We start from the raw sequence: 21,758 nt of genomic DNA, 5'->3' as shown, positions 1-21,758 counted from the left end.
AAAGAAAGAAAGAAAGAAAGAAAGAAAGAAAGAAAGAAAGAAAGAAAGAATTTTTACTAAGTATTAGCCATTTGCCATTTTGACTACTACACTATTACTATTCTCTGGACTACACCAACCAAAAGGATAGTTTCCCTCTCAAAATTTCCAGCATTCCTGCCTCAAATGTGATACTTCAATGTTTTAGTACTCACTGCTTTATGTCTTGTTTCATGTGTGTGCATCTTGGGGCGCCTAGGTGGCTCAGTCAGTTAAGCGTCTGCCTTTGGCTCAGGTCATGATCCCAGGATCCTGGGATCGAGTCCTGCATCAGACTCCTTGCTCAGCAACCTTTCCCTCTGTCCCTCCCCCACCTCATGTGCCCGCACTCTCTCTCTCTCAAATAAATAAATAAAATCTTAAAAAAAAAAAAAAGAAGAAGAGCACAAGAGTCTTAAACAAAGGGAAATAAATTATAGTAGGCATATCACAGAGAGATGTCAGAAAATTTGAGTCCTAAACACATCTCTGGTACTCTTATCTGCATTTCCTTGGGCAAGTCACGTAAGGTATTGGAGTCTCGAAGTCCTCGTCTGTGGATTGGTAGGGTTGGTTCTGAGTATTCAACTCCTTTTCAGCTCTAAACTGAATGATTTGCTTTGATTTATTGTTGATGAACATAATCTAAGTCATCAGTACCCACTTCTTAAAGAAGCCACAATGCGCGCATGTGATCCATTTTGGTAGCTTTGGATGATATTCTGTGTCTTCATATTTGCCTAGTGAAATGAGCCTGTACCACTGGGATACCATCTTTTCATGACTTTTCCACATTAAGTAAAAATGAGTCTTTTTAAAAAAAGGACTGACTACATTCTCTGACTACATCATCGAATGTACACTAGCGTCCACTGACCACATTATCAAAGTTTTTCACCTTTTCTTAGAAAAGAGATAGTGAGACATGGAGTCAATGTGTATGTCAGAAAAAGACATATGACCAGGACTCAAATGCACCCTTAAGATACAAGAATGTGTTGGTTTTAAAGCAAATAAAACAAACAAACAAACAAAAATATATGACATCCTATTAGCTATGAGAATATTTCAAATGAAGAAAAGTTGCTTTATTTTAATACTTCTTTATGGAGTCCATACACTTATTTTTGATCTGTAAAATGATTATTTCCTTAAAATATCCAGGATCACTTTCACACGTTCTCATGCTATCAACCAACCTACCAGCCTCACAGCCATTAACTCGTTCTCTCGGCCTGCGATTAGAGATAAACTTCAGTCCTTCAAAGCAAGTGCCCCCACCTATGTGCCAGCTGCCACATCTCTCATCTATTTAAAGAAAGTACTCCTGGGGCACGTGGGTGGTTCAGTTGGTTAAATGTCCAACTCTTCATTTTGGCTCAAGTCAGGCATGATCTCAGGGGCGTGGGATTGAGCCCCGTGTCAGGCTCCCCACTCAGCACAGAGTCTGCTTCTCCCTCTCCCTCTGCTCCTCCACCTGCTCTCTCTCTCTCTCTCTCTCAAATAAATAAATAAAATCTTAAAAAAAAAAAAAAAAAAGCAAGTGCTCCTGAAATAGTTTCCCCACCCCAATCAACTTCCCCCTCTGCTGGATCATTTCTACCAGCAAACACATGGTCTCTTACCCTCTTAAAGACCCTTCCTGACCCCATAGCTCCCTCCAGCCACTACCCCATTTCTCTGATTCCTTTTACAAATAGCACTCCAGACTAGTTAGCTATATACTATTTTATAGTTCAGGAGCCTACTGATGTCCAGAAAGATTAAATCATTTATCTACACAGTGATTTACCCAAACATAAAGAAGCATTAAAAGCAGGGGTATATCATAAATTTTAGTCTCTGATGATACCAAAGAACATATTTTTTCCTATTACTAATAATAACAGAAAAACCCACAATGTCTAAATAAAAAGCCACTAATATTTAGGGAGCAATTTACAGGTTACAAAGAGTCTTCATGTACATTTTCTATCTGATTCTTAACATCCCTGCAACCCCACAAAGGGATTATATCCCCATCTTGTTAATGAAGAAACTGAGGCCTAGGAGGTCTGGGGAACTTGCCAGGCAAAGGGGCGCAACACTGTGCCTGTGGTCACAGACTGAGGAGTGAGGTTGTCGGGGTGTGAATCCTGCATCTATCAGCTGGTGTCCACGTGACTCTGGCAGGTAACTTAATCTCTTTCTGCTTTAGTGTTCTTGTGTGTCAAATGGGTTTGCCTCCCTGGGTTGTGGAGATGCTTACACGAGTTTGTGTAGAATCCCTGGAACCAGTAACTGACATGTATGAAGTTCTAAGGTTAATATTCACTTTATTAAGTGCTCGGTTGTGGACAGGCACTATGCCAGTTTTATAAATAGAAGGGTAGGGGCTCCACTACGAGACAATTTGTCCCTGGCAAACTCTCATTTTAGCTCAAAACTCTGATAATATAGGACATCAAATCATTAATATTTGAAATAAAAACAACTAAGCAAAAATACCCAGAGTGATTTTGAATCCTGTAAGATAATTGCTTTAAAAAAAAAAAAAACCTGTTGAAAATACACCAGTGGATTTCTGATTTTATGAAACTTACCTTCTTCGAGTTTTCCAGCTTCAATGTAGGGAGTAAGAAACAATGGATCTCCTACATCTCCCTTATGTGGTACGGAAACCCGAACTTTTTTGTATAAGGAGTGAAAGAGTCCATCACCACCAGGGCTGAACATGAACACGGCCACCAAAACAGTCGCCTTCCACATAGCACCAACCATTCTCTCTAGTCCTAAGATGAAAACAACAAATGAATCCGAAGAGTAAATATTTACCCAGCCTTTTTACATACAAGACATTCATTTATCTCATTCCCAAAAACAGGTTATTGTAAAAATAAATAAATAAATAAATAAATAAATAAATAAATAAATAAAGTATATTGTATGTCAAAGCCCCTTGCTAAGCACCTTGGATACCACCTGAATAAAACAGACCCAATACCTGCTTACCCTGAAGTGAGTAGTCTAAGGGAGAAGGAGGCGCTATTCAAGGATTTATATTCTAACTAGAGAAACCATTTATATTTCTAAAACTGTGGTCTGAAAAGTAAATTCAATGCAGGGTTAGATAAAACCTCAAGACAGCAAGGACTCTGTAAGTGATCACCAGAAGAGTGGTAGAGACACTTATCTACCACAGGAAGGGAGAGGATTGAGAACACACCTCAGACTGAGAGAAACCAGGAAGGCCTTACCAAGGTCCCGGATGTGAGTAAAAGGCGGGTGGAGCCCAAATGGGCCGGAGAAATGGGGAAGGCATCACTGATGGGTGGAATAGCTCGAGCCAAAGTGAGACTTCAGTTGTCCATGGCACTTCACAGACAAATTTAAAATAAACAAAATGGATTTCCGCTTACCTCTTCTGTCTCTTACAAATCATAAACTTGGCATCCAAGAGCAAAAAAGAAAAGAAGGAAGAAAGGGAAGGTCCTACAACTATCTACAGGTCCCTGCCCTGTAGTTACCTGATAAATAAACTCAAGAGCTACGCCTCAAACTTTATGAACACAGCTTTTTAAGGGTCTTCAAATCTGATGTTTGCTTAGAGTATTCATCTCAGCTGATAATAATAATGGCTTAAAATTATATGATGATTTCCCGAAACTTGTACATAAACATGTAATTTGTATTTACAATGGGCTTTCACATGTGTTTTCAGCTGATTTGAATATCTTAATAACCAGACCAGGAAATCAAAGATGATTATCACCAATTTTAGAGAAGGAAAATTTCACTCAAAGGAATGCCTTATCCAAGGACATGCTGAACCAGTCAAGGCCAAGACCAGGTTAAGTTGAGTCACGGGTACACAGGGCTGGAGGGCAACTTTTTCTTAAATTTTGATGTTTTGTTCATCGTGGATTTTCCTTTGTATACTTTTGATTTTTTTTTCAAATATTGCATTAAAATACTATGTATCATGATTATTGAGTTTTTCGGCACTCTCTTAAATTTTACCCTGGGCAAGGGCCTCATTTGATTCACCTTAATCCTTAATGCTACGTATTATGATCCGACATAAGTGCTATTATTACTCTTCACTACTATTATTTAAGCATGATCCAAATTCTTAGCTCTAAAGTCTATTTATTCATGAAATGAATAAATACTTTACTCACGCAGGTTTCTGGATGTAGAAAGAAGTATATAACTATGCAAATATAATGCCTGCTTTGGACTGTTTAAAATAGTGCTTTAAAATACCATGCCATTAAAACATTTTAAAAACACAAAATGTGTAAAAATCTATTACCACATGCTTATCACAACCCCAGCTGGCATAACATGAAAATACTGGTTGTAACAAATTATAGACACATTCCCCAATAAGATAAACATTTATAATTATAATTTGATCGAATATACAATGCTTGTCAAGTCTTTTCACGGTTAACTTAATAGAAATCCCCATACTTCATGTAAACAAGCCCAACCAAATACAATGTGGAGCTAAAAAAAATGGTTTTGCTTATTATTGACTATAATAAGGAACGAAATGAATTTAAAACCTGAAATAGTCCCAAGAAGCCCAAGAGTAGTGACCACTATGGAGCTGATAAAACATTTTTTTTTAATTATGTGAACTTGTTACACTGATGTTTTGATAACATAACTACTTTCAACGAATACTTAAAATCAACACTCTTACTCTCTAACTGGCTCAGGAAAAAAAAAAAAATCTGTGGAATTAAAAAAATACTGGAAGAAGCTCTTCCAGTAAGAGGTTTTTTTTCCTGGTGGCAGAAACAAGAAACGAATCAGGCCATCTAATTTCTCCATGTTCCTGCTGCAAACCTCCAGCTCCCTTTAATGGAAGTCATTAATATTTAAATAACCAGGGTAGTAACAACACTTCCCCTGTAAGCAGATGTTGACTCAAAGATGTTAAAGAAGGAAAGAGGTAAAACTCATCTTGGTTTAATTGACGTAAATCTAATACATAAAAGTAAGAGTTGGGTCAATTTAGTAGATCTCATTAACATTTAATCAAATAACTATTAGAGTCATGGTTTCTCAAGCCGGTGAATTAAAGCAACAACATACTTCATTTCATAATTCTCATTTAACCATCAGAATTCCTGAACGGTGCTTGGCTGTCATCTCTCCTCATGAAAATGAAAGCTATTTTACCATGGATGGAGAAGTGTTGTTGTTGTTGTTGTTTTCCTTAAATGCTTCTCAAATGTTTTTGCTTATCCTAAATTAGCCCAAATCTTGTAACCTACTGAACATTTATTGAGTACTTTCTAAACAAAAAATCCCGAACTAGAAGCTATTGCCCATAGAAAGTGGAAAAAAAAAAAAAAATGAACCATACAATTTATCATGTCTATTTGAAATAATATGAAAACACTGATGCTATTTCCAGTTTAAATATATCATATTGAAGGATTCAGGCAAACTGTTCTTCCTAATGTTTAGAAACACAAAATCTAAGTAAATACGAAGCAATATTGGCAGAATTAAATAAGCTAAAGGTCAAAAGTGTAAGATTTACTAAAATCGTCTTACTAAACCTTAAATATTACAGTTGGAAACCATATGTTCAAAGTACAATGTTTTTCTATAAACACAGCTATTTATCACAGTGTTCCTTAGAATAAAGACTGTCAACAATGTAAACAATTTAAAATAAGTAAGTCGTTGTACACCAAAAAGATGGAATTATACACAGCAATTAAAATGACAAGAATATTTTGGAAAATATACTAAAATGTTAGGTAAAGAAGAGCAGGCGATTATATTGGATATATGGTAGTTTCTCCTTAATTAATAGTTCTTTAAAATTTCTAAAGTTTCTACAATAATTACTCTTCTAATTAGAAAAAAATAGTTTCTGGTTTTGCTTTTGTTAAGATAAAGTGAAGCAAGTGATAGACATGGCAAAAAAATGCTGGTTCCTTATTCCTTGTTACTACCTGGTTATGACCTCTTGCGTTTCCTAGGAATGAGGGTTCTGTTTGTTCTTTTAGAATACATTCTTCTTTCTCCAACATTCTGTGAGGAAGTGTCTTGATCTCCTAGAGCCACAGAACCTCAAGACTCAAAGTACACTTTCTCTTTGGCAAATTAGAAGCTTCTGCGTAAATGTGAGATGCTGTTATAATAATAATTACTATTATTATATTGTATTTAATTCTGCCTGGAATCGAGTCCATAACAAATGTGCACATAATTGGTATTGGCAAATATTTGCTGAACTGATGTGTTTAAATAATGAATCATATTTTAGACAGATATGAGATATTAGATATTCATGTGGTCCAATTCTTTCATCTTGGAGACTAGAAAACTGGAGCCAGAGAAGTACATAAATGACGTACGATTACACCACTGGTGAGTAGTAGGGCCAAGACTCAAAGCCAGGATTTATTTATGGCTCTACATCGAATCTGCTTTCCACACTTCTATCCTTGGTTACAATTATATTCAGATATTCTATTATTGTCTCAATAGATAACTGTAACAGTCCTAAACCCCTTTCACAGAGCATGCACTAAAAATGACAAATGAATAAGCAGAAATATTAATAAGTCAATCTTCCCAGAGAAATTTGGTTTTTAGAAACAGTAAACACTTAATCCAGGTTCTGCCAACTCATTCATTGATGCTTCAGTGAGGCAGTGACTTCTCTGGGTCCCAGTTGATGTGTTAAAACCAGTGGTTACGGGGCTTCATCAAGATAAAAAGCTTCTGCACAGCCAAGGAAACAGTCAAGAAAACTAAGAGGCGGGATGCCTGGGTGGCACAGCGGTTAAGCGTCTGCCTTCGGCTCAGGGCGTGATCCCGGCGTTATGGGATCGAGCCCCACATCAGGCTCTTCCACTATGAGCCTGCTTCTTCCTCTCCCACTCCCCCTGCTTGTGTTCCCTCTCTCGCTGGCTGTCTCTATCTCTGTCAAATAAATAAATAAAATCTTAAAAAAAAAAAAAAAGAAAGAAAAGAAAACTAAGAGGCAGCTCACAGAATGGGAGAAGATATTTGCAAATGACACTACAGATAAAAGACTGGTATCCAAGATCTACAAAGAACTTCTCAAACTCAATACACAAGAAACAAATAATCAAATCAAAAAATGGGCAGAAGATATGAACAGACACTTTTCCAATGAAGACATACAAATGGCTAACAGACACATGAAAAAATGTTCAACATCGTTAGCCATCAGGGAAATTCAAATCAAAACCACATTGAGATACCACCTTATGCGAGTTAGAATGGCAAAAATGGACAAGGCAAGAAACAACAAATGTTGGAGAGGATGTGGAGAAAGGGGAACCCTCTTACACTGTTGGTGGGAATGCAAGTTGGTACAGCCACTCTGGAAAACAGTGTGGAGATTCCTTAAAAAGTTAAAAATTGAGCTACCCTATGATCCAGCAATTGCACTACTGGGTATTTAACCCAAAGATACAGACGTAGTGAAGAGAAGGGCCATATGAACCCCAATGTTCATAGCAGCATTGTCCACAATAGCTAAATTGTGGAAGGAGCCAAGATGCCCTTCAACAGATGACTGGATTAAGAAGATGTGGTCCATATATACAATGGAATATTACTCAGCCATCAGAAAGAACGATTACCCAACATTTGCAGCAACATGGACATGGACAGGACTGGAGGAGATTATGCTAAGTGAAATAGGTCAAGCAGAGAAAGACAATTATCATATGGTTTCACTCATTTATGGGACATAAAAAATAGCAGGAAGATCGGTAGGAGAAGGAAGGGAAGAATGAAGGGGCGGGGTAAACAGAAGGGGGAATGAACCATGAGAGACTATGGACTCTGGGAAACAAACTGAGGGCTTCAGAAGGGGGAGTGGAGGATTGGGATAGGCCAGTGATGGGTATTAAGGAGGGCACATATTGCATGAAGCACTGGGTGTTATATGCAAATAATGAATCATGGATCACTACATCAAAAACTAAGGATGTACTGTATGGTGAATAACATAATATAATAAAAAATTATTATTAAAAAATAAGTAAATAAAACCAGTGGTTACATTTCCAGGAGCTTTGAGAGCTCATTGTTCAACAAAGCCATTGTTAAAAATTAAACTTAACCATTCTATAAGTTTTCTTTAAAAACGTAAGTAATAAATAGTCAAAACTCATCACTTCATAACTGTTTACTACATTTTACCATGACTCCAGGTTATGGTTTTTGTATGTGGTAGGCAGATTACATAATGGTTTGGTACAGTGCATTTCTTTCCAACTCTGTGTTCAGGAACATCCTGTTGGTATCTTGAAATCAGCCCTGGTGGGAGTATTTACACCACAGAAATCAGCAAAGACTCCCACACTCGGAGAGCTGGTTTTTAAACATTTACCCACACATGGTGGTCTCATGTTCCTAATATGAAAAATAAGCTGGAAACTTCTTTCCATCAACTCACACTCTAATTCCAATTGAACTGATCAGCAGAAGAGACAAAAGGGGAAAATATTGCCAAGTTGTCCTAGTGTTTGAAGGCAACCATTAACATGGTCAGATATGCATGCCTTCTAGAAAAGAAACCTGAAAAAGCCACTGGAAACTGCGTGTTCTACCAATGAAAAAAGAATCAAAAACAAAAACTCCAGAATGAGGACAGAGAAACAAAGAGCAAACATGTCAAGCCACCCTCTGTTCTCTCCTTCCCACTTGCCTATTTTATATTATAGATTATTATTCCAATGAAAGGAGAGGAACAGGTCCATGTAAGAAAGGCTGTACCTGCAGCAAAATAGCTATTTGGATTCTCCCTCCATATTTAACTGGCTTTAGTGGCTCCCAACATAAGAAAACATTCCCCAAAACAAACGAAACAGGCCAACTAGTAACGGACATTTCCATGAAATCTGTAATAAAAGAAAGGTACAAGAAAGTGGCTCCTCTACTTTAAAAAGATGTCAGCACATGTCGAGATTGTTCAAGCATATCCAAAGCACCCGAATCCTATAAGAAAGAGCTACGGTGCACCTTCCACTAAACACCACATCTAGCTCTTTTGCTAAAAGATTTCCATGCACACAAGTGGTTTATTGGTTTATTTGGATAAACAAACCTTTATCCAAATAAACAAACCTCTATTTTGAGGGATCTCCTACTCGTTTTCCTCAAGACATCATTTTAATTTCTCAAATCGATGTTTGAAGCGCTCTTTTCCCAGGAAAGACATAGTACCAGACACACGAGGTGAGCGGTGATGGGCAACCTTCTGCTGGGGGGCACTGAGGACATGCCTATCTCCTTTTCCCAGACCACCCCTCTGGCATCACACAGGGGTGTCTAATCTTGCTAATAACTTAGTCATTCCCATCTCTGCCAAGGTATTTTTGGACTCAAAGGAAAGAAAGGGAGATAAACTTGAGTTGTGTGGCAGGTAGAGAATGAAAAGAATCAGGAAGAGGAGGAATATTATCTGACACAGTAGGAGGCAGCTCTGCCTTGAAGTCTCACTGCAACCAGGGAAAATTTGAATGGGGGTGGGAAGTAAAAAGTAGACAGGTCCCAAAACGTTAATAACAGTTTTGAAACAGAAGGACATCCTTACGAGGCCTCATCATAATAATACCAGCAATAGCTACCAATTATTGAACATTCTCTATATACAGGGAAATGTGCTAATTACTTTATATTTTTATTTCCAACCTTCCTGGGGCAGATACGATTATCATCTCATCTTAGAGATGAGAAACAGATCCTCAGAGAATTTAAGTTATTGGCCCAAGTTCACACCACTAATAACTGGTAAAGCAAGGAGTTAAGGCCAATCCTAATCAGTCTACAAAGACTATCCTATAGTTGCAATACCAACTGTGGGACAGAGTCCCTCCTCCTTATTCAGGTAAATTTGGAAATATGATATATTATATGCCTGCAGAATTAAATTATTATGTTAAGAAGTTCTGCTGTAAATCAATCTGTTAAAACTTTAGCCCAGTATTTCCCAAACCAACAATTTTTTAAAAAGATTTAATTTATTTATTTGAGAGAGAGAGAGAGCAAGAGAAAGAGAGAGCACAAGCGGTGGGGGGGAGCGGCAGAGGGAGAAGCAGGCACCCCATCGAACAAGGAGTCCCGATGAGGGGCTTAATCCCAAGCCCCCCAGATCATGACCTGAGCCTAAGGCAGACGCTTAACCAACTGAGACACCCAGGCATCCCCCCCAAACCAACAATTTTTGATCAGGAAAAGCTTCTTATTATTGCGTAATGTCTAAAAATTTTATGTAATACACTCTGTGGCCTTTATTCATTCAACAAAACATGGTGGAGGAACATGGATATTCTAAGCCCTTCCTGCTGGGCTAACACTTCAGTTACGGTCTGGAAACATCTCTGGGTAGAGCCAGCCTTGAGGAAACAATGCCAAGGCCCTGAGGTGCCAATAAGTTTTGTTTGTTGTTGGTTGATGGGAGCACAGTGAATGAAGAAGGAAGTGGCAGGCACATGATGAGCTCAGAGGTGCTCAGGGCCAAAGTACGCAGAGTTTTAGCTGTTTTCATTTTCATTAGCAGTAGGAAATAATACGGTCTAATCGGAATTGTGAAATGGCAAATGATCACTCCGGCTGCCATCCAGCGAGTAGACTATGGGAGAATAAGGATGGAACCAGGATACCAATTAGGAGGCTGATGTAATATTCCGGGAGAGAAGGCAGAGGCTGGACCAGGGAGTAGTGGTGCAAGTGGTGAGAAGTGTGAGCTACATTTTGCAGGCAAGCCCACCGGTATTTATTAATAGACTAGCTATAATGGCTGAGGGAAGGAAAAGAAGCAAGGATGACTCCTAAGTTTCTTTTGCCCAGAGCAACTTCGTGGATTATTATGCATTGAATTGTGTTCCCCCCCCCAAAAGATACATTGAAGTGCTAACCCCCAGTACCTCAGAATGTGACCTTATTTGGAAATAGGGTCTTTGCAGGTGTCGTCAGTTAAATTAGAATGAGGTCATACCAGATGAGGACGAGACTTAAATGCAATGTAACTGGTGTTTAGCAAAGACACACAGAGAGGAGAGCACCAGGCAAAGTCAGAGAAGAAGGTCATGTGACAGTGGGGGCAGAGACTGGAGTGGTGCATCTAAGAGCCAAGAATCGCCAAGGATTATGGCAAACACCAGAAACAAGAAGAGTCAGGGAAGGATCCTCCTCTTCCTCTCCCCTTCTGCAGGTTTCAGAGGGAATAGGGCCCTGCCAGCACACTGATTTTGGACCTCTATTTGAGATAATAAATTCCGATGTCTTAAGCTGCTCTCCGTCCCCGTTTGTGGTCCTTTTTATAGTAGCCCTAGGAAACTCATACATGGATAGTGGGACCAATATCCAACTGGAGATTGGGAAAGCTCTGGAAGGAGTCCGGCTGGAGGGGGTAAAATTTGAACCATCACCCATCTAATGGGAAAGAGAAGCTAAATTGATTTCTTATTAAGATATGTCTGGCATTATTATAAGCCAGGATTTCCCACAGGATCTTTCGTGAAATATTAGCTCAATAAGATGTTAACAGATTTTAAAAGGACAAAAGTTTGGGAAAATTTGGGTTAAAGGAACTTAAACAGGTTTCCTGGTTCCAGAACATCTCAGAGCCTTTCATTTGTTAATGGGCAACATGTGTTTACTTGACTGTGACTGTGTTCTTAGAGAGGCCCTGAATCCAGAGGTTTACATAAGACGTATCCAGATGAGGACACTAAGTCCCAGGCTGAACAATTTCTCAAGTCCTGGGTTAATTTTCTCAAGCCCCACTTAGCTATTATTAAACAGTAAAGCTGGAATTTGAAGCCAGATCTAGATGATTCCAAAGTCCATGTATTTTACATATATCATTGTATACATGACATAAGAAAATCTGCCTCCACATAACTTTTGACAAAAGCAGAATTCTGGGTAAACTGGGTTATCTTGGCATTTGCAAAACTTATAGGTGCTAAAATTGCAAGTGATTTAAGGGCACGTCTTTCCGCGAAGCAGTGAAAATCACATGCTCAGAGAATGCTTCCTAATGGATTTCTAGTGTAGGTCCTTCAGTTTTGAAACCGATCTTTTAGGGGTGGCTGAAGCCCTCAGTCCTTTAGGACTCATGGCAAAAAGCACTATCTTCCGGTGAGAAATTCTTTATTTTTCTGATGTAAATTAGCCCTATTCTTTTTAGAATCAGCCTCTTTTTTGCTATCTACTATGACTAAATATTTCAAATAAAAAATTAGGATACAAGATGGCAAATACAAGGGTAAGACTGGGCGCTATGGATGAGAATATTTTATATGAGGATGGTCCTGGGAAATCTGCGGTGATGTCACCTTAACTATTGTTCCCTGAAATGACAAGAAATTCCTCCCTGATTCCAAAACAGAGATTATTCCTATGGAGAATATCTGCCATGTAAGACTCCCTTAGTTGAGTCTAGTACTTTCCTTATCTCTTTTCCATGCATGGTTTCATTTGGTCTTCAAAGTAGTTAGTGGCTCTTCAACAGGGGCCCATGTCAATGGAGCAGAGCTGGGGCAGACTCCAAGTTCACTGGACCATCCACTCAATTCAATAAACAAATAAAGCTGACCCTAACAACATGAAGGTCAGGAGTGTGACCCCCTGCACAGCTGAAAATCCTGATATAACTTTTGACTCCCCCCACAGTTAACGACTAATGCTGATGCTGATAACATCAACAGTCAAGTAACACATGTTTTGTATGTTATATGTATTATACACATGTACATATATGCATGTATTCTTGCAATAAAGGAAGCTAGAGAAAAGCAAATATTATTAAGAAAATCGTATGGAAGAGAAAATACATTTACAGTACTGTAATGTATTTATCAAAAAAAAATCTGCATATACGTGGACCCATGCAGCTCAAAGTGCGTATCTTCAGTTCCTATTATGTGCTAGACTCCAGTGTAGGCACAGAGAACCAAAGAGACAAAATGTCTGCCTTTATGAAGCCTACCCTGCAGTGGGAAAGAGCACGAGGAGAGCTACTGAGAAAATGAAAGCAGGGTAGAGGGGTTGAGAATGTTGAGTCAAGGAGTGGTGTTATTTTACATCGGGATGGTCAGGGAGGGTCCCTCTGAAGAAGTGACATGTGAGCAGCTCTGAAGAGTATGAGAGACTTCCATGTGAATCCAGGGAGAAGAGAGTGTCGGTCGGAGAATAGTGATTGCACAGGCACCATCACAGGAGGCAATGAGAACAGAAACTAGTGTGGCTGGAGTCCAGCGAGTGAGGGGGAATGTGGTACCGAGTGGGGCCAATGATCAGATCTGGGTGTTGAAAGCCAGCAAGTGTTTTGGGGGCTTCCTTTTCCCCAGCCCTGGTGTTTCCAGCCCTGGTGAGGCTGGCCTCTGGCCACCAAGAGGCTGGGCGAGAGGTGGAAAGGTTTACCTGATGAATAAATGTGGGTAAACTGGGCATGCTGGGCTCCTCATAGGGAGCAATGGTCTTCTCTCTCCACCCCATTTGGGCGTGTAAATGGCTGGGAGAATCTGCTCAAAGCTGGGCTTTAGTCGTAGGAAGTTCATTGGCCCAGAACTAAGAGTTTCAGTCCAACCCAGTTTGTCTCAGGAATACAGACACCACGTGCCTTGCTCTTTTGTCTTCTCAACCAGAACTCAGGTGAGGAAAAGGAATTTGCTATTCCCAGAGACTCCCTCAGAGACCCCAATAGAATGGAATTTGAGGTTTATTCTGATTGTAACAGGCTGGAATTTTTTCCCACTGTACCCCACAGTACCCCACTGTCTCTATTGTCCTGCAAGCATTTCATCATATACGTAATTGGAAAAAGGCATCCTTAACAGTATCAGCTTCACACATGTATTCAGAATTTGAAGTCCCATACAGTCTGGCTTGCTCACACCAGCCCTGGAAAGTTATGAGAGTTGATCACAAGAAATGATTTTTAAAAATCAGACTGTCCCGGGGGCACCTGGGTGGCTCAGTCGGTTGAGTGTGTGCCTTTGGCTCAGGTCATGATCCCCGAGCCCCGTGTTGGGCTCCCGGCTCAGCAGAGAGAGTCCGCTTCTTCCTCTGCCCACTACCCTTTCCCCGCCCCCCACCACCACTCATGCTCTCTATCACTCTCTGTCAAATAATTAAATAAAATCTTAAAAAAAAAAACAAACCAAACCATCCCAAATACCTTCACACCGGTAACCAAAGGGCGACAAAGTCACAGACTACTTGGCAAGAACAAATAAATACAGAACTGAGCTCCCTCGTTAAATACTTTAAAATCAAGTGTGCATAGTATCCAAAGTGGAGACCATAGGAAAAGCCCAGACTTGTTGATCCGGTTCTTCTGCCATGAATGGAAACACCATCTACAATGACCTCTATAGTTTCTCAAACCAAAGCAAAACAAAACAAAACAAAGAAAACAAAACTATTTTCACTCTTTTTCTTGCTGCATTCTCACGTCTGTCCATACCGTCTTGCCCCAATCATTAATGATCTCCAGATTCCCAAATTCAAAGGTCTTTGTCCTAATTGCTTTCTCTGACACGTTGACATTACTGCTTTGGTAAATTGCCTTCCCTTTTGTAATCTGCGCTTTCGTGGATCTTCTAGGATGTTTTCTTTCATGGTTCCTTCTTCCTCTGCCTTCCCCTTAAGTATTGGGTTTCCCAGGAGTCTATACTTGGTCCACAGCTTAACCCCCTCTACACACTCTCTCCAGGGTGGTCCCATCACTCTAAATAGACCTTCTACTGACACCACTCATGTAACCACGCTTCTCCGGAGCTGTAGGCTCATCTACCAGCTGCCTGCTGAACATCTTCACCCGATGCCCCAAGGGTATATTAAACTCAGCTGGTCATCATGGAACCCAAGCCTTCTGCTAAACACAGTGAATTGAACACATTTGTTTATTTCTGTTCCCTCCTGAAACCGCTCTAATGTGAAAGCAAAGACATTTTTTTAAAGGTATAAATCCCATGGCCAAAGAAAACAGCAAATATGGCAGGTCAAAATTTTGTTGCTACTGTTAGATGGAAAGTGAACAGATAGTTTGCAGAGAATGAAAGCAGAATATCAACGAGAAACAAGCTCATTCATGTCACAAAACCACAGAAAGGCAAATGGTAGGTACCAGACACTGCAGAAGGCAAAGGGCAGACAGCATGGCACCGAAACCAGAGGGACAGGTGAAAGTCTGTAACAGAGGGTAGAGCCTCGGACCCCCTGCAGACCCTGGCAGAGGAAGACACTCCTCCCGCAGAAAATTTATTCTTTGAAAACTTAAGACATTGAAACTCTAGACTTGAGAATATGAAATATAGGAAAAGTTGGGGAAGAGGAATCCAATTTAAAACTAAGAGAAACTCTACATACTGATTGCCTCCGGCCCCTCCAACACTCAGCTCTAAGGAAGCTGACAACACTATCGGCCTCTATCTCTCACCCTAAGCAGGAGAATGAAGAATTCTTCTCTGGAATGCCTGAATCCACTGAGAGAAGAGTCCTATACGTATTTACTTGTCCTGCATCGAAATATCTTGGACCTCACCACTCAACACCAGGGAGCCAGTGAACTGCTGGCAAATCCCTTCAACACAATGGAGCTTCCAACCAGCAACTTGGTTTCTCACGCTTAATATAAAACTAGAGTCAAAGAAGCACTGGACATTGGAAGAAATCCTTTAATTTGGAAGAAAAAGCAAAAGAAATTACTTGAAGGGAAAAAAAATCAGAAGAAACCAAAATACAAGGAATGGAATAACTTCGAAAACAAAATATATGTATATATCTTTAAGGACATAAGAGAAGATACCGCATTCATTTAACAAGGGAATGAAGGACAAGAACATGTTCCTGAAAACTAAAAATAAGGTAGTAGCAATTTTAAGATTTTGATAAAAGAGTGGGACAATAAAGACACACAAATCTTCTAGAAAATATAACTAAAAGAGAAAAGGGCTTAAAAAAATAGGAAGAAAAAAGATAAGATAATTAAGAGATTGGTTCTGGAAGACCAACATCCAACAATGGGAGTTCTAGAAAAAGAAGGAAGATACAATTCAAGGAAGGAAATTATCAAAGCGATAACACAAAAACATTTAGCAGAGGTACAGACATAACTCTCGGATTTAAAGGGACCACCAAGTTCCTGCATCAAGGAATGAAATGACACAGAACAGACTCCAGAAATAAAGGGACTCATTAACTTTCCAGAGAGAGAAAGAGAGATATCACAAAAGAGAATCAAGAACCAAGATGACATTAAACTTTTCAGTAGCAGCAACAACAGCTAAGAGATGCTGGGAAAACATGCCTCTAAAATACTAAGAGGAAAATAATCTTCGAATTAGAATGACACACTCAGGGGCGCCTGGGTGGCACAGCGGTTAGGCGTCTGCCTTCGGCTCAGGGCGTGATCCCGGCGTTCTGGGATCGAGCCCCCCCATCAGGCTCCTCCGCTATGAGCCTGCTTCTTCCTCTCCCACTCCCCCTGCTTGTGTTCCCTCTCGCTGGCTGTCTCTATCTCTGTCGAATAAATAAATAAAATCTTAAAAAAAAAAAAAAAGAATGACACACTCAGCCAAACTATCAAACAGTGTCAGGATAAATTAAGGAAATCTTCAGGTAGAGACAAGTTTCAAAAAAATTGATTCTTAACACTGCACTACTCAGGAAGCTACTGGGAGATGTGTTCCACCAAAACAAGGAAGAAAACCAAGAAAGGGAAAGACGGAAATTTCACTAATAGGGGAACTAATGCAGAAGAGAAAACCCGAGATGACAGTTGTGCCTGGAGATCCACCAGTGCGGGTTGAAGCCTAAGTCAGAGCAATCCATAGGCAAGATCCTCAAGAAAATAAAAATATGACTACCACACGAGTTTCTGTAAAAAATCATACCCATAAGGATAGTACAGTTCTGTCCGCAGCTTTGGACAGAAGTCCCGATAGTGTCACAGAAAGCGAAGCAATCCCAAAAGAGGCAGTTATTCACTCAATGAAGAATATAAAACTGTACAAGTAAGGCAACGCAATTAGAGTATACTACCTGGCTCAGCAGTAATCATTGCATAATAAAGTAAACATTCGATGTGGATTTAGCAACAAGCCTATATTCTATAGCCATGTGAACAGGATGGGGGGCAGGCAGGTTGGGACATAAGGTAAGAGTGTTACAATCCCACCTTGATTACTAGGAAGTCCACAGAAAATACCTCAAATTGAGAAAAAAAAATGCAACTCTTAAACCAATAAGTCAAGAAATAGACGAGGCAGATTACTTAGAAATTTGGAGTTAAATACTAAAAGAAACAGATAAGAGTCAGAGGAAACCTTACGGATAAGGGAAGGGTGGGGAGTGATGGTGAAGACGACTAAAATTTTTTATGATGAGAAATATAATAGGACTTGGGTTTTTCACCTGCATATGTGAATTATGTTGACAAAAATCAAAAGTGATTAAGAAGAACTCAAACGCCCAACTTAGTATCTTCTTCCCTAAACATGTCCCTACTTCTCTATTTTCTGTCTTTGTTAGAAATAATTCTCAAAGTGCTAATGCCTTATATATTTTTTTAAGATTTTATTTATTTATTTGACAGAGAGAGAGAGACAGCCAGCGAGAGAGGGAACACAAGCAGGGGGAGTGGGAGAGGAAGAAGCAGGCTCCTAGCGAAGGAGCCTGATGTGGGGCTCGATCCCAGGACTCTGGGATCAAGCCCTGAGCCAAAGGCAGACGCTTAACGACTGAGCCCCATAACACCTTATATTTTAACCACATCTCTTGGTTAAGCTAAGAGTCTGAACAAAGGGTGGGAATTTTAAAAAAAGAAAACCGCAGGCCCAATATGGCATCGCTTAGGCCAAGTCCCCAAACCAGGGCTGAATGCATAATCTATTTGCAGTTTCAACCTTCCCCAGGAATGCAGCCTTAACTAGTCAGGAATTTTCTGATGGGTACCAGTGAGTGTGCCACTGGGGCCCTCTCCATCCCCCATGGGAAGACGAGGTCATCTGCATGGTAAGACCCCTTCCTTTTCCCCCTAAGAGAAGGATAAACAATCAGTTTCTTTAGCTAATAACTTTCTTGCCCCACCCTTCTATAAAAACCTTCCATTTTTTTTTATAGCTCCTCAGAGATTCCCCTCTACTTGCTAGATAGAACACTGACCAATTCAGAAATCACTTAATAAAGCCAATCAGATCTTAAAAAAAAAAAAAAAAGGAAAGGAAAGGGAAGGGAAGGAAAAAGAAAAGAGTAAAGAAAGAAATACCCTCAAAGCACTGAAGCTAGACACCTTGGAGTCTTTCTTGATTTCTCTCTCTCCTTGCTGTCTTCCTACAGCCGATCAATCACCAACTAATTCTCTTAGCTATCTTTCAAATTTGCCCTCTCCTCCTTAGCCCTAATCCTGTGTCCTAATCCAGGTCCTTACCCTGACTTGCCTGGGCCACTGCAAATCTCCAAGCTGATTCATGACCCTGACCTTAACTCTTAGTCAGATGAATTTCCCCCACACTCTTCATTTGCTATTGGCTTTCCTGTTTTCTTGGGCCAGGGGTTTTACACCTTTTCAAACTCTGTTGCATGGCAATAGATAACCAATACAGAGGCAAGATATCATCATAAAGTAGGAAGCGGTTAAATAGCAGGATGGAGCGGGAGAAGTCAGTAGAGGGCAGACTGCAGAAAGCCTGGAAGCCGTTCAGAACATTTATCCTCTAGTGACTAGAAACTACTGAGGGCTTTGTATTTTGAAAAGAATATTATGGCCATAGTGTGAGGATGGATTTAAATGAAAAGAGAAAAGGCACAGATACCAGTTAATAGGCTTTACAGTAATGCAGAATTTAGACAAGGGAGCCTAAACCAGGTAAAGGCAATTGTAAAGGACAGAGCAGACTTAAAAATAATTAGGAGGTAAAATTAGCAGGACCTTGTGAGTGATGAGATATTATATGTTGAAATAGAACAGAATCTAGGATGATTCCTAAATCTGACTTAGATGGCTGGGCAGATGGTGGTATCATTAACTAAGATCTCCCACTGATGTAGGAAAAGATGTTAGGGTTTGAAGCCGACGGCCAAGAAAGAATTCTTGAGACGTCTTTGGTGCAAAAAGGTGATTTTATTAAAGCACGGGGACAGGACCCGTGGGCAGAAAGAGCTGCACCAGAGTCATGAGGAGTGGCCCATTATGTACTTTCAAGTTGGGAGGGGGTTAGGGCTAGTATAAGCCTCTAAGGAATTTTGGAAGCAAGGTTTCCAGGACCTTGAGGGGCTAGCTATTGTTGGGAAAAGGTCATTTATTACTGTTAATAAAACCAGAGTCATGAGACCCTTCAGATGTGTATCAGTGGATCATATGCTTGGGTTAATGATTGCCAAGATGTATCTTGCGGGCCGGTGGAGATAAAGGAAGTTTCCAAAGGAATTTTTATATGTTAAAGTAGACTTACAGGATCCTAGGGTCGGGCTGAGATTGCCTTTGCCCTTAGCAAAGTATTAACATCTAGGCGGTTGAGTCCCTAGAGGAATGTCACTCTGCCTGTTTCAAGGACTTGTCAGTGGGCTGTTTGTAATAAGGAAATTTAATAATTTTTCTTCTGCCTTTGTTTCCCACATTACCACTACTCGATTTTGCCATTAATTTAACTAGCATTAGTGCCTTAACAGGCGTTCATGTGTGTGTGTGCGTGCACACTCGAGTATGTGAAGGGAGGAGTGGAGAATCTGAGAAAGTGAAAATCAGCTCGTCCGGTAATCACGTAGCAATGTTCCCAACAGCACAGTGACAATGCTTCTACATGCCCAAGGCCACACCACAGCTGCAAAATGACTGACAATCCTTTCTTCTGGGCAGATACTGCTTTCTTAGCAATGTGTCCCCCAATTCCACTTTGATCCTCCCACCTCCTGAGCCAAGACTGCTGCGACAGCCAGCTGTTGAACTGCCTTGAACACCCCCCCACCCCCACTTCCCTGATCCCTCTTTTGCCTCACTCAGCACAAGGCCAAACCTTTCAGAGGCCTTGTCCTAGGTCCCCAGTGCCTTGGGTACATGTCCACCTTTGCTGCAGGTAAGCAAAGAAAACTAATTTTGTGTCATTACAAGTAAAGAGAAGTTAGAGAGACCATAAAATAGAGAGAGAAAATAAAGGTAAACCTAGAGGAGAGCTGAGGGCTCTATATATTATTCCATGACAAGAAAGCAAGCCTCTGCCACAATTACTGAATGTACGACGTTTGATTATGAAAATTTTCAGAAAAGGTGAAACAATTTTACAGTCCTACCGAAATTCTGTTATCATTCAACTGTATTGATTTAGTGCCTACTATCTGCCTGGAGCTATGCCTACCTACAAAGACATAAAAGGCAGAGTGAAGGTAGGGAACAGGAAGGGTTTAATTTGGCTGGAGCACAGAGTTCGCGAGGGGGTCACGTGACTTTGGTCTGTGCAGTCATGTTGAGTCACATGGAGGACACTGCATTTCATGGCAGGAAGTTTATACTTCATCCTAGTTATAGTCAGGAGCCACTGAAGGCCTTTAAGGAGGGGAGTGTTTTGTGCTTTAGAAAGCTCATTCCAGGATGCTGGAGTGGAGGGGACTTAACATCTGACAGCTAAGTTAGGAGACTTTGCAAATGTCCTGGGACACGTAAAGGTTGAACTGCGAACAGAACACATTGCAGAGAGAGAAAAAGGAGAATCAATATCTTGGGAGCTGGGTTACCTACTCCCCCAAAGAACCATATAGTTACACAAAGATATGTCCAGTGGTCTTTCTGAAAGGTAAGTGAGGGAATATAGAGTCCCAAAAGAGAAAGGAGGAAGCGCTAGCCTGGGATGCCTACATAAATATTTTGACCTGTAAATAACCCTAACAATTTAAAATGAGCCACTAATTAGAATCAGAATATGGAGAAAAGTTAAGAGATAAGTCCCAAGGATGTTGGATAGATGCTAAGAATTTGCTCTTTCAAGCCAGTAGATCAAAGGACCTAAAGAGTTATCTCCTCCCCTCCCCATCTTACTTCCCAGGTTCTGGTTTAAAGCAATAAAAGAAAAACATGTGATTTTATGTACAAGGCTATTCCTGCAATATCTCTGAGGGAGAGAAATCTCAATACTCTGGTTTCAGTTCAGTTATGCTTAGTAGTTGGGTTTTATGATGAAAGCACCTGATCACTGTCCTGTGAACTGAGTCCATTATTGCTTAAATCTTTTGAACCTGCAAACATATAGCATAAAAGTTTAAACTCCATTCCTGTTTTTGGCCAAGGCACAGTTCTTTTTTTTCTTTTTTTTTTTTTCCCCAAGGTACAGTTCTTAGCATTCTGTCCAATTTAGCCTGTTCTGAATCTATGTAGATATTAATGAGTCATTCTTCCAAAGTTACCTTTCAAATTATGAGAAACTTACCTACCTCCATTCTTTTAAATGTTCTTAGTTCAGCCCATGAAAATCCCACATTATTAAACCCCCGGGAATGCTAAACTGAAATAATCACATTTGCTCTTTAAAATGAACTATACTTCTTATTAAGAATGGGTCATTACCTATTTACCTTGGGAATTTCAGTGCTAATAAATGGATATCTGATGTTATCTGAGGCAGTAATTAAGCTCTTCTCTCACTATCTTACTTCAATGCATACCAGTATTGTATTCAACACTCAATCTTTCCTCTGACACAGCATAGGCTTTCCAAAACAAAAGCAAAGTCATTAACAAAACACTG

At 40.0% G+C, this 21,758-nt stretch overlaps 1 protein-coding gene across 1 annotated transcript in view; it reads right to left on the bottom strand.

The window, feature by feature from the left end:
- Nucleotides 1-21,758, bottom strand: part of CPVL (carboxypeptidase vitellogenic like) — a 127,207-nt gene that overhangs the window by 103,993 nt on the left and 1,456 nt on the right. The window contains exon 2 of the mRNA XM_008686445.2: nucleotides 2,601-2,789. Coding sequence (XP_008684667.1) covers nucleotides 2,601-2,778 — 178 coding nt within the window. The 5' untranslated portion in view covers nucleotides 2,779-2,789. The remainder of the gene's footprint in view (nucleotides 1-2,600; nucleotides 2,790-21,758) is intronic.

Source organism: Ursus maritimus, unplaced genomic scaffold, assembly GCF_017311325.1.
Source record: "Ursus maritimus isolate PB19 unplaced genomic scaffold, ASM1731132v1 scaffold_3, whole genome shotgun sequence".
NCBI classification, from domain to species: Eukaryota; Metazoa; Chordata; class Mammalia; order Carnivora; family Ursidae; genus Ursus; species Ursus maritimus.
The sequence above is the reverse complement of the archived record's forward strand: the minus strand, read 5'-3'. Positions and strand labels throughout refer to the sequence as shown.